Here is a 14,446-nt window from a genome sequence, read left to right as displayed (position 1 = left end):
ATTACTCATGGAACAAGTACAAAAGTACTTGATAATAATTCTGCACTGCTGAATGCCAGGCTATATGTACAGCAGGGTTAATACCCTGAGTTTAGGATAATGAACTCAAAACTGTGATTTACCCTATAAAGGACTTAAGGCTAGGCTCCAGGCTGCTTACCATTTTCCCCGTAGGATAGGTACCTATTTTAAAAAGGACTTTAAAAAGTAACTGAACCTCACAGTAGTGTTATAGAAAGATCTCTGGAATTTGGAATCAGGGAGCTTTAGTAATTTCACCTGTCTACAAAATTCTACTATACCTTGTCTCAGCAGACACCACTTTTAAAGTTCAAGTGCTCAAAGATGCCTAATCTCACCACCCTACCTAATATACTTCTCCTCCTCAACCACACCCCTCAGGCACCTCTGTGACATTACCTTGATGTATTTCCTTCATAGCACTTATTACTATCTAAAACTAACTCTCTTATTTATTTATTTATTTATTTGTTTGTTTATTTATTTTTCCACATTGGGATATTAGCCCTAAGTGGGCAAAGACCTTCTCTTTCTTATCCAGCATTATAACCTCAAACACTACTAACAAATAACAGATGTCGACTTGTCAGATCAACTAATATATAATTTAAGCCACTTCTGCTTCTGATCCAGTAGATATTCTCTTTCTTCTTTAAACTCTTAAGCTTCTTATCATAAGCTAATAAAGCAGCCAAATGAAGTTGCTGGTACATAGTGTCATATTAGATTTTTAAAAAATATCCCAGAAGTATACACAGTTATATCTGGAAATGCTCATTCAGATCCTAGGTGTTCTAGGAGTAGAATACATAAGGAGACATAGACTCTACCTAGAAGACAGTAAATATCTAGTTTAGTGAGGATTGAAAGAGCATAGAAAAGCAAGCTCATACACAAATTACAATATAAGAAAATCTGCCCATCCCTGGTTATTGCAAGGCAGTTTTTGGAATATGTATCCTAGAACTATATACCTAAGAGATAACTGTCAGCCACACACACTGAGCATTTGATGGATATCTTCTGTTTCTTCCCAATGAAAATAACAATTTTGAGACTTATTTCTAAATATAAAGGAAATGGAATTAAATTTCTTCCATATGGCATTGGACTAGAAAGTAAAATTAAGACTAATGGAAGGAAACATAATAAGATTTTGCTTCAATCATTAAAACTCTACCAACATCCAGGGGTAATCCAGGTAGATTCTATCCCAAAGGAATGACAAACAGAAGATGAAATACTTTTCAAAAATATTTTTGAGGAGAATCAGGTATCAGATAGTAAATTCAATTAGAAACCTTCTAAATCCTTCCCAATACTAAGATTCTGTTCTAATTTATTTATCATCAAAGTCTACTGAAACCATCTAATAGCTAAAAATGCCTTCTATGGCCATTACTGAAAACAAAAAAGATAAATATTACACATCTAGTATTAAAACATAGTGCCTTACCCCTACTATATTATCTCTGCTTGTTCATACGTATAAATCAGATGCATGGCTCAGCTGGTTGGCTTTTTCGGCTATTTGAAGCATGATTGGTCATTCTGATCACCATGTGGAAATCAGTTGTTTCCTTGTTGTTTACTCCAGTGGTAGCTCCAAGATACACAGTGGAGCTGGCGTGTGGTTTTGGAGTCACAGTCCTGCTGGTGGTGATCCTCATAGTCGTGTACCACGTTTACTGGCTGGAGATGGTCCTCTTCTACCGAGCTCATTTTGGAACAGACGAAACTATTTTAGGTGAGTAAAGAAACTTTGATGTAAATCTCTCCTACTGTCATCTTTAGAAAACATGTTGGCTTGATAAAATTTACGGTAGATTTATGGAAGATTTAATCAGACTACTTCTTGTTTCAGCCTTTACTATTGAAAATCGTTCTAATGCACATTATTTCTTTTTTCAATATGGGATTTAGTCTGGATTAGCACTGTCCAAGTAGGAAGGTAATTCAAGCCACAAATATATAAATAATTTGATATTTTACTCATCACATTAGGAAAAGTAAAAAGAAAGTGAACATTTTAATAGCATATCTCTTTTTGTGTGTATGACAGAGACAGAGAGAGACAGAGAGAGGGACAAATAGAGACAGACAGACAAGAAGGGAAAGAGATGAGAAGCATCAATTCTTCATTGCAGCACCTTAGTTGTTCATTGATTGCTTTCTCATATATGCTTTGCCCAGTGGGCTACAGCAGAGTGAGTGACCCCTTGCTCAAGTCAGCAACCTTGGGCTCAAGCCAGCAACCTTGGGCTCAAGCAGGTGAGACTTGCTCAAACCAGATGAGCCTGCGCTCAAGTTGGTGATCTCGGGGTTTTGAACCTGGGTCCTCCACACCCCAATCTGAACACTCTATCCACTGCAACACTGCCTGATCAGGGCATATCTTTTTAACTTAATATGTTCAAAAATAGTAACACTTTAGCCTATAATTAATATTGTTATAGAGATATTTCAGTCTTATTTTTGGTAGTAAAAATCTTCAAAATCCAGTATGTATTGTGTCTTACACTTACAGCACATCTCACTTCAGATTAACTACATTTCAAGTGCTCATTAGGGCTTGTGGCTGCTATACTTGGATGGTGCAGGTCTACATTCTTTGTACTCAGGAGTGACCCATGCATAAAGAGCATCAGAAGCACATGGGACCAAACCCTTATTCTGATTTAGAATCTATATTTTAACCGTATCCTGTGCTGTTCATACACTGATTGAAGTTTAAGAAGCTCTGTTCTAGTGTGTAATTTCCTGGTGACACAAATAGAACCTTTAAATTTACAGATTATTAGATCCATCCCATAAGGATTCTTCTTCAGTAGGTTTGTGGAAGAGACACAGAACCTATGTTTTCAATGAGAGGTGATTTTTGTAATTGGGCAACTTGGGGAAAAATTGATTTATACAGACTGTTATATTTTTATTTATATATTAAATTATATTTTTAAGTATAGTTATTTTCAGGTTAAAATTATTAGACCATTTCTAAAAGGCTTGCTTAGTTTATAACTGTGATATACTAGTGAGTGACATACTAGAATAGTAGAAATTTTCTGCATAGTATTAATTGCCAGTACCTGTGATTAGCTATTTGCTTCCTGATTCAGTTAATTCATAGTTGAATAAACCAAACTTTACTTATTGTCCACCATAGAAACTGGACTCAGTGAGATGAGGGTAGAAGACATATCGGATAAAATTTTCAATTACCCCTTAAATGAGATATTTTGCCTGAAGACCTGTCAGAAGTAGGAAATCACACAGAATCTGTCTAATAATTCATACATATAAAAAAATGAGAATGTTTAATTCACAAAAGTTTGACTCAAGAAAAACATGCAATACTATTGAGAAACTTTTCTCATTTTTATTGGATCTGTGTTCCTTTTTTTTTTTCTAGATGGGAAAGAATATGATATTTACGTATCCTATGCAAGGAATGCTGAAGAAGAAGAATTTGTATTACTGACACTGCGTGGAGTTTTGGAGAATGAATTTGGATACAAGCTGTGCATCTTTGACCGAGACAGTCTGCCTGGGGGAAGTAGGTATTTCAGATGAATACACAGTGACACTACCATGCAAGGCAAAGGGATAATTAGCTTTGGACCATGGATAAGAATCATGGTACAGCTCTGTGTTGGCATCTTTGGACAGTTAATGCCCCATTACTTGATGTAATAGAGACGCTCCAGGAATAAACTTACATTTAGATGTAGACTATTCAAATGCAGTTTACGATATAAAATATTTTTCCTTGTAAGCTTTAAAGACTCAAATTTCAGAAAAGTTTGGTACACAGTGGATTAGAGCTCTCTAAAATTCCATACCTTTAAAAATCCTTTTTACTCACATTTAGATTTTTAGAAGATTTAATGAATAATCTGCATTAATTTGCCCCAATTTTTTTCTATAAAGACTGATTTAAAAAAATAGTTTTATCAAGATTGAGGCTTACTCAATTTTACTAAAAATGAGTTGCAGAAGAGAGTGCATGAAATTTTTCTTTATATTATTCACTGATAATAATCAGGATATTTTCCTTTAGCAGTTGTTAACTTTCTTTTCCTCACTTTTGTTTCCTCATAAATCACCATTACTCAAATTCTCCTTTCTGTTGGGTTTCTTCCTTTCTATCAACTTATGCATTTGAGATACAGTTTAAAATTTTACAAGTCCAGTGTATTCTAATAGGTTAAAAAGAAAGAAGCTTAAATTACTGAATGTTTTCACATAAAAATATATCTGTATTGTTAGGGTTACACAGTAACATATAAGGTCCATTTGAGTCTGTTTTGTAAATACAGTATATCTGTAAAGTCATGGTGCTCTTTTGACCAGTCACAGGAAAGCAATAAAAGACGATGGAAATGTGAAATCTGCACCAAATAAAAGGAAAACCGTCCCAGTTTCTGTAGGATGATATGGCAGCATGTGCGCATATGCAGATGATGACATAACACCATGTATACAGCGGAGCAGTCCACGGCCATGCCACTTGAGATGTGGATGGTACAGAGGAAAGTTCAGTGTCTTCTGTGGCTCACTAAATTCGAATCCATGACCAAAGTGCAACATGAATATCGGCACGTTTATAATGAAGTGCCACCACATAGGAATAACATTACTCGGTGGGATAAGCAGTTGAAGGAAACCGGCAGTTTGGTGGAGAAACCCCATTCTGGTAGGCCATCAGTCAGTGACGAGTCTGTAGAGGCTATACGGGATAGCTACCTAAGGAACCCTAAAAAATCTTTGCATGAGCCCACATCGAACTGCACTGAATAGATATGAAACTGGGAGTGTTTTCCTATTGTCTTTTGTTGCTTTCCTGTGACCGGTCAAAAGTGCACCATGACTTATGGACACACTGTACATAATAACGTTACTAAACCCATTGTTAATCTTTGTAATGTTGAAATGTTTGTGATGTCTCTAACCTTCAACACAACTAACTAATCTTTCCCTAAAATATGGTTTGCATTAATCACTAATCACTTCATATGCTTTTTAAATGTTATATGAATAATTGTGGATTGCCTCAATTTAAGTCTAATATAGAATAGACTTCATTGTTTAACCTCATGTTGAATTAGCTGAATCACTTATCTGTACAGTCATCACCCAAAAGTTCATCTTGCTTGTGTTCTGCAGTGGATACTTCCTCCAGTATAATATTGACAGGAAATCGTGGTTTAATTAATTCTTGTTTTGCATTCACCCTGCTGTTCTTACTGGGTTCTCTTCACCTCTGGGTCTTTTCATACTCACACATGGTCAGCCTCCAACAACACTGCAGTAGAAAATTACTTATTCCTGGATTCTCTTCCAGGCTGCACATACTATTTTAATTGCAAATTTCCCCCACTGTCTCTGTATCTATGAAGATTAAGGGATAAAGTGTCAGTTTAGGAAAGTATGGTGAGTCATGGGATAGCTTTCCACAACACTAGTTCATTCCCTGGAGTTGTTTCCTACCTGAACTCCAGGTAAAGGGTTTTAGAGTCTTTGATAAGCAACCTCAAGACAGATAATTCCCAAGAATTTAGTGACAGGAACAAATCAAAGCCCTGACAACAGAATAAAATTAAAGTGCATTTTCATTTTCCTTGATCTTTCTTCTTTTTCTGACCTGAAGAAAGCATTTGCCTAGTAGTGAAGGCAGACAGATGAGCCAGCAGCTGCCGAAACACGTGGCTTCCTCGTAATGATAAGAGTATAAGCAGAAAGATCCGAGGATTAATTGAGTCTCCTGAGCAGAGAAATAGAAAGCTAAGCTGAGAATGTAACACCAGCCAAAATGCCATTCAGTTGGCTAGATGTTTTTTAGGTCCTATTTGAATGAGATTTTAGTGGGGAGGTGTCTGGCAACAGAGAGGGACTGAAAAAAAAAAGAAGAAGAAGATTCCTGCTCTTGCTGTTCTGTGTTTGCGAAAAATGAATTTCTATGACTTTGATTCTACATTGTATGTATTATTGAACGCTCAACTGGCCCTTGAAAGTTGGTAAATGGTGTTTTTGGGGAGAAAGGGCTCAGGAACTGCTTTGGATGGGGCACAATATGCTACAGGGCTTGAAGAAATTTATTTTAATACAACCCTTTTATTATTTAATGTCCCAACTAATGCTTTTGAAGACCAAGGTCATGAGAGCACATTTTGGCTTCAGTCCTGTGTGGAATTATTTTGTGGTTGGCATATGTGCATATAGTTTCTGTTCTTCCTCAGGAGCGTGGCACCAAGAGAACGGAGTGAAAGGATCTAAGGATTAAGTTGTTCAGTGTTCTTGGTCAAAAGTGTCACCTCAGCTCTCATGCTGGTACCCTAAGTCCTCAACCCTTGCTCCTCAAACTCCCTGCTTTGGGGGGTTTATTGGTCAACACTAATCCCCATGGTGTTTTCTTTCCCAGTTGTCACAGATGAGACCTTGAGCTTCATTCAGAAAAGCAGACGCCTCCTGGTTATCCTAAGCCCCAACTACGTGCTCCAGGGAACCCAAGCCCTCCTGGAGCTCAAGGCTGGCCTAGAAAACATGGCCTCTCGGGGAAACATCAACGTCATTTTAGTACAATACAAAGCTGTGAAGGAGACGAAGGTGAAAGAGCTGAAGAGGGCTAAGACGGTGCTCACGGTCATTAAATGGAAAGGGGAGAAATCCAAGTATCCACAGGGCAGGTTCTGGAAACAGCTGCAGGTGGCCATGCCAGTGAAGAAAAGTGCCAGGTGGTCTAGAAGGGGCGAGCAGGGTCTCTCTTATTCATCCTTGAAAAATGTATGAAAGGGGCAATGAAGGAGTCAAACAGATCCAAGGGTACTCCAAGAAGAAAGAGTTTCTCCTTCTTTGTACCGCATTTGTTGTTTCATGGACAGAAAACAATGCTATGGATGGGATGAATTCAGGGTGACTATATAACTGGTAGTTCTGTTTCCTCAGGCAATGCTAAGATTTAGAATGATTGTGCCACCCGTCTGTCACTAGTGTCTGATGTCACTATATTCTTTGCAGGCAAAGACTTGGTTGATGCAAATTTTGTCCTCTGTGTTTTCCATCCCTGTTTTTACATGTCTCTTTGCTCTTTCTCTTTTTCTCTCTTTTCTTTCTCTTTCTCTCTTTTTAGCAGTATAGGGCAGCCTTTGGCTATGTAGTAAAAGACCCCTTAAAGATAAGTCATCTGTTAGCAGGGTCATTATGAGTTTCCAAGTACGTATAGTTTTCTTTTTCTTTTATTATAACTCATCTGTTAAAAAGATAATCAGGGTCTATATTGACTTCAGCTGAAGATAATGAGCTCTTTCACTCATTCTTCTGTATCATACACTGTCTCAGCAAGACTGCCACTCACTTAGAAAATATAAAAGAGTATAACTAAAAATGTTCCTTAGAACTGATATAAAGGACTGTGCCCTCTATCTCAGGTAGTTGATAATCATATTTGTCAACTTTGAAAAGATAATTGTTTATTATAGTAAACTTCTGAATATCTGTAGGTCAACCCGTATGTATCATTCCAACTTTCTTGTCTACTGTAACTTGCCTCTATCAGTTACTCTGAGTTTGCAGGTGGTTCCACACTTAGTTCACTCTGATAGGCAGCTTCTCCTAATGGTGCTAATAGAGTAAAATAATAGCAAAATGCTTTTAGGGCATTTTTTGGCTTGTGAGAAAAGAGCAAACCAGGGTGTTTGGCCACTTGTCTTTTCATCTCAGCCTCACTAATGTGAATATTAGGAAAGTGACTTATCCTCACTCATTTCTGTTTCCCCATTATAAAATGTGGAAGTTAAACTTAGTGACCTGAAAAGCTGCTCTTAGCATTAATATTCTACGAAAATTAACTGAACCCTTAGTATTTTTCCTACTTTATTCACTGGTACAATTAATAAACTCTCTCAAAACAAGTCAGCTGAAAAGTCACCGTGAATGGAACTTGTTTTAGTTTGCTTTTAGTAAACTTTCATTGTTCTTAAAATTTGGAAAAGTGAAAACTAAGTCCAGAGTTTACAGACTGATAAATATCTATCTTATATATATATATATGTGTGTATGTGTATACATATACACACACACAAACTCTATATATATATATGTATCTATATTACATTTAAATATACATGAATTATATGTGTATATATACATATATACATACATGAATTATATTTGTGTGTTTACACACACATACATACACAAACACATGCATATGACTTTAAATAGGCATTAGCACAATATAACAAGCCACTGGAACTCTTGTTCAGTATTTAAGTTATGTTTTGACTGTAATGCTTCAGAATCAGTTTTTTCTACACACTAATATTATTTGTGAATCCACAGCTCACAGAGTGGTAGCTGTTGTTACCTTCCCTAAATGAGTATAGAAAACTTACTGCTGCTGCAGTTGATCTGGGTGCAGTGGAATCTCTGTGTACAGAGCTTCTGTTGTCCCTGCTAAGCAGTAGCCAATATCATTAACTGGTCATCTATTACTATGTTTTGGGCACACACACTTAAAAACTAAGTTATGTGAATCACAGTGTTCAACTTGAGAAATAAACCTCTATTCAGATTGTTGAATAATAAAGGAGAGAAAATAAAATGCCTATAAATCAGCCTGAGTAGCCCATGAAATGCTATTAATATTTTAAGGAAACCCTTATTTAAGTAGTATGAATGTTGTCAAGCAATTCTAAAACCATCTTAAATTTAAAAATCCTTCAGGAGTATTAAAGTACATAATAAATCACTTTTATAGTGGAGTTATTGATTTTTTAATTGAATGAAAGCCTGAGTCTTTTACTATAAAACTGTTCTAGAAGTCACTCTTGGATCTAACATTTTAAGCCTTGTTAATGTTTTTTCTTGTTACAAACCACAGTTACTCCTCCTAACAGTTCTGCACTCACAAGACCAGAGGAGACTAGACTCCAGATAAGCTTTGTATATCAAATTCTTGCATAAGCTTTAGGTGAATGGGCAATGTCCCATCACCAGAGCTCTGTTCTCTTGCCAACACTGCTTTTCTTTTTTGCACTTTTGGATTCTATATTTATCTCAAATGCTGTTGGAAGCCCCCAGAAACTTCTTGGTATTTTTTTTTCCTATTTATATTCTTGCTTTTGGTATTGAATTTTTCCAAATGCTAAAATCTAAAGCATTTCAATTTACATCTGTCTCATTCTATAAGAACTTATTTTCAAGGCTTTTTGTTTGTTTTATGTCCCAGAAGATGCCTAATACAGAATATCAGAGGGAGATGACACAACATAATTTAGAGAGCAGGAAGAAATTGCTCTTATATATTAAAAAAGAAAACAAACAAACAAAAAAAGCATGTCTCTTAGGTTAAAAATTAACAACCTTAATTGTTTGAGATATACAATGTAAAGACCTGCACAAAAGTTAGTAAAGAACTATGCTATATAGAATGTCTAATTACACAATTATATAAAATTTATTTAATTCTCTTCTGTATTGTAACTTAGATGATTACCTAGGATTCTAATAAAAAAGCACTCCATTGTATTAGGGAACAGAAGTGTCACTTCATTTGTTAATTTTACATTTTCTTCCATAGGTTTTAATATTTTAAGATTGTCTTTTTTATTTTATTCATAGGCTTTTGTATTTTTCATTTTTTATTTGATTTGTAAATTTATTTTCAAAATAAACCATTTATTTTCAGCTTTGAATTTCATTTTGTGCATGTGTTTTATGTCTTTATTTTCATGTGTGGGCATAAGAAATGAGAATAAAAATGATACACATAAAAAATGTTATGTTATACTAGCTAAGTTTCTTTGTCTGAGTGAAATCTGAGAAAAGTAGGAACTTCATCTCAAGAACATTTTCTTTACATATGAATTAAAAATTACTTCAGAAAAAGATAGGTTGCTCTAGTCAACAAAGGTGTGTGTGTGTGTGTGTGTGTATGTGTGTGTGTGTGTGTTGTGTTTAGAAAGCCAGAGAGGCAGGGAGAGAAAGACAAAAAAGGGGATGAAGAGAAAGAGAGATCTTTTTATTTTTATCTTCTTCATTTTATGGTTTTTATTTGTTTTTGTTTTTGTTTTTTTGAAAGAGGCAGGGAGAGAGAGACAGGAACATCAAGCTGCTTCTGTATGTGCTCAGACTAGGGAATGAATTTAGCAACCTCCGTGCTCCAGGATGATGTTCCAACCAACCGAGCTATCCCACCAGCGCTTGAGAGATTCTTTCAAAACAAAGTCTGTTCATTTTTGTTCAACTTGCTACTTGGGTAGCTTACAGGAAGCTCTTATCTTTTAAAAGCTTTAATGCAACCCAACAGCAGTTGTTTTGGAATGAGATCAATTAATTAATACCCTGCTTTTAGTTAATATATGTTAATTTGCAAAAATGAATCAAAGTTACATTTCTATCACAAATTTCAAATAAATAAGATAGGCATTTGGAAATGCATTTTATTTTGAGTTAATAATAAGTTTATAGTGACAGGAAAAAATATCTTGCTTATAATTTTTTATTCTATTTTTATTGAGTTCCTATAAGTGAACTGATTAGAGTAATCAAAATTTTTTACTGAAGAATTTTTCACTTTCACAACCGTTCTTGGAGAGTAGACTTAGAATCAATAAATGAGGAGTATATTGAAACACATTTCTGTTCAGTAAATAACTCTAAAACAGAGTTGAACAATAATACATTTACTGTCTTTGAAGATATTAGGTTCTTATTACTAGAGGTGTACAGGCAGAGATATGATAAATCTTACTAAGATTTTGTATATGGGCTTTCCACACTGGATAAGTGGTGATGAATCTGAAGTTTCTTCCAACCCTGGACATATTAAGTGAACTCCTAGAACATAATGATGACTATTTAGTTTCAATAACAACAGTTTCAATATCAGTAATTTTGTCATTGTGGTTATCTGGCTATTAATGAGCTTGTTAAAACTTTCAAGATACTTTCTTCAGTTATTCATGGATGTGCCTAAGTCTTTGACACAGGTAAAGTCACGGTATGATAAAAGAGACATATTCAACAACTAGTCTGTCTTATTTCTCTGTCTCTACCCAAGGGATATGAAGTAATTTTAGCAATGAGCTAAGAGATAGTTTGAGTAGTATTTTTTATCCACATGTATTTTAAACTGAATTGACAGAATTTTCAAAACTTTTGACTCTCACAAACTCACATACTAAGGTGATTCTCTAAAGTTACCATCAAAGAGTGATTCAGATTCAATCAACATTAGTCCATATTTTAATTTGTGATTGCTAGACATGTACATTTGGGTATGTCTAATTTGTTTAACAACAAAATTTGCTTTCATTATATGTAATTTATAGATGGATAAATTCAGACTTAAATATATTAAGACAAAAGTAGATAATGGGAGAAACCACTATTTGAATTCAGATCTAATATCCAAATTAGATGTCCCCAGTTTATTTCTTTACTACCCTTTAAGTCTTAAGAAACAGAGACAAGCAGAAAGAGGTTTTCTACTCTTTTATACACTAATAACTTGGCCAGAGAAAAATATTGCAACCCTAATTTAGCTGTAGGGACATTTCAGAGAGGCTATGAATTTTAAAGGCAAAAGTATTCTGCCTTGAAGGTTCTAGACCAGAAAATGTGAGTTGAAAATTAATTTAGTAACAGATTCTGTAGCCACAACTAATGCTTTTGAGCCAAACAGAATAAAGATCTAATTTACAACTCCCTCTCCAAATAATCTTCAGCATTAAAATCATAATAATTTGCATCCTCAGGTATGAAGTTTTGACAATATGTAAGACATTAAAATATGCCATAAACGATAAAACTTCCTTCAAAGTACTTTATGAAGATCCCATAGGGGTAGGTAGCCTTACCTCCACCAGAGAAACATCTTATACATTCATCCCTCAAAGTCTGGAATTCCACATTTGTTTATTTAGCACAGTCCTCTTTCAAATGCAAATCCCCAACTTTTAGAATAAAAGGCTAATAATTTTTTTTTTAAAGCTACTGGCTTTTTTTTTTTTAGAAGACGTAGGATACTGTTTTGTTTTCAATAGTGGTCTCTCCAGTGGCTATTTTAAAGTGAAACACACACAATTTGTGCAAGTTTCTTGTAATGAAAAACTGTCCATGTTATTTCAAAGGTATATTGTATTTACCATGAGATGGGAGAAGCAGTCAACTTCCTACTCTCACATTCTCAGTTTTCTGAAAGGCTGCTAATAAAATACTGAGCAAGACTAGACAAAACATTGCATGCGCAGATAGATGGGCTTCGAAGATCAGTGAGCATTTAGATTTCTCTTTTAAGATTGAAACAAGAAAACACTCTGTTCTCTTGAAAACAGTTAAAAGTTCTTAAACATTGTCCTCCCAATTTCCCTTCCAAACCATGTTTAATTCACTAATTAGAAAGAACAAATCTTTTATGGAACCTTACTCCTTTATTCCTGACACATTCATAATGACCAATTTCATAGTAAACTTTCAGCTTGTCTTCACAGGATGACAAGTCTCTGGGTCATTATTTCACCCCTTACCCCCAAAGCACCTCATGGTGTGTCTGCAGCACCTGTTTTCAGATTGCCAATAGCTGTGATTTATACACTTGGAATTATTTTCCTTCAGAAAGTAACATTGTTTAAGCTCTTACATCTAATGACCAGTTAAGCCCTACATTTATGTCAAAACCTTCCCCATTGGAATCCCTCCAAATCCACCTCAGTAACTATTAGAATTGAATGTTTTGCCAAAAGTTTTGATTGACTGACTTATTCTTACCCATTGTCAGTGTTGTTTCCCCTTTAATTTATTGCTAAACCATATCTTCACACACATACCCAAACACACCCACACACAAATTGAAAAAAGGATAAGGAATTTGGATTGGCAACAAGGTCAATACTATGTATAAACTGTTTGATGTTGTATCCAAAAATTTTAAGGTTCAAAAAGTATAGCTATATACATCATAGAAGATGGTAATTACCTATTGCTCATTGCTGATCAGACTATGCCTGGTGTGCTGTGTTCAGTACTCTTCAGAATACTATTCTTAAGACACACATATATAAACTGAGTACTACACAGAGAAAAATGATAAAAGTAGAGAAGAGACTTGATACCATATCATATGGGTAATAAGATAAAAATCTTGAAGGTATTTAATCTAGAAATCAGAAGAAAATACACAATTTTTGCCAAATCACAATTTGGCAAACAGAGGTCACAATTGTTGCCAAATATTTTAAATATTTTAGGATATCAATCTAGTACCACCAGATAAAAATGATAGGAAAGAATATTTTAAACCAAGAAATAATTTACCAATAGAGCTGAAATCAGTGGCTAATTTCAGAGGTGGTTAATCTCTCATCTTTGAAGGTCTATTCATTGCCTATCTTTTGTAGGAAAGACAATGATGAGCTGAAACTTATATAAGTTTTTACTAGGCATTGTCCTATCTTTTCATTTTTCTGTAGATACAGTGGAAGCAGTTTTTGACTTCATTCAGAGGAGCCGAAGGATGATTGTTGTCCTGAGCCCAGACTATGTAACAGAAAAGAGCATCAGCATGCTGGAATTTAAATTGGGTGTCATGTGCCAGAACTCCATTGCCACCAAGCTCATTGTGGTTGAATATCGTCCCCTTGAGCATCCACACCCAGGCATCCTGCAGCTGAAAGAGTCCGTGTCTTTTGTGAGCTGGAAAGGGGAAAAATCCAAACAATCCGGCTCTAAATTCTGGAAGGCGTTGCGGTTGGCTCTTCCCCTACGAAGTCTGAGTGCCAGCTCCGGCTGGAATGAGAGCTGTTCTTCTCAGTCTGACATCAGTCTGGACCATGTTCAAAGGAGGAGAAGTCGTTTGAAAGAGCCCCCAGAACTTCAGAGTTTAGGGAGGGCTGCAAGTGCCTCTGCAGCCTCAGGCATGATGTCCAAGCACAGAGGGAAGCCTTCTGCAGCCTGTCGCTGCTGCGTCACCTACTGTGAAGGAGAGAGTCACCTTAGGAGCAAGAGCCGGGCAGAGATCCACACCCAGCCCCAGTGGGAGACACACCTCTGTAAGCCTGCTCCCCAAGAGTCAGAAACTCAATGGATACAGAATGGTACCAGATTGGAAACCCCTGCTCCCCAGATCTCGGCCCTTGCTCTTCACCATTTCACGGATTTATCTAATAACAACGACTTTTATATCCTATAATTACTATGTGGTGGGTGGTGGCTGCAGTCTCTACCAGCCCTCTTTGTATCATGAACTTATGGGAATAATTGATCTTTTTATCATCTAATGGACTAACAGGTGGTGTCCCCTTTATTGATTTTTAAAAACTATTTATTTCTAGGAAACAAAAGACCAGAAGGACCTGCATCCAGAATTTTTGCCTCTAATGGCCTCAGAAGAGCACACTCTTCTTGGCCCCTAGCAGGTCAGTATGTG

General features: G+C 35.8%; 1 protein-coding gene across 3 annotated transcripts in view; it reads left to right on the top strand.

The window, feature by feature from the left end:
* Window positions 1-14,220, top strand: part of IL1RAP (interleukin 1 receptor accessory protein) — a 155,773-nt gene extending 141,553 nt beyond the window's left edge. For 2 of the 3 annotated variants that reach the window (XM_066241326.1, XM_066241325.1), the window contains exons 9-11: window positions 1,619-1,768; window positions 3,431-3,574; window positions 13,491-14,220. In XM_066241326.1, the coding sequence (XP_066097423.1) occupies window positions 1,619-1,768; window positions 3,431-3,574; window positions 13,491-14,209 (1,013 nt within the window). In that variant the 3' untranslated portion in view covers window positions 14,210-14,220. Of the gene's footprint in view, window positions 1-1,618; window positions 1,769-3,430; window positions 3,575-6,439; window positions 9,688-13,490 lie in introns of those variants that run through there. The other variant, XM_066241327.1, reaches the window with a different exon arrangement.
* Window positions 14,221-14,446: the final 226 nt, after the last annotated feature.

This window comes from Saccopteryx bilineata, chromosome 8, assembly GCF_036850765.1.
Source record: "Saccopteryx bilineata isolate mSacBil1 chromosome 8, mSacBil1_pri_phased_curated, whole genome shotgun sequence".
NCBI classification, from domain to species: domain Eukaryota; kingdom Metazoa; phylum Chordata; class Mammalia; order Chiroptera; family Emballonuridae; genus Saccopteryx; species Saccopteryx bilineata.
The sequence above is the reverse complement of the archived record's forward strand: the minus strand, read 5'-3'. Positions and strand labels throughout refer to the sequence as shown.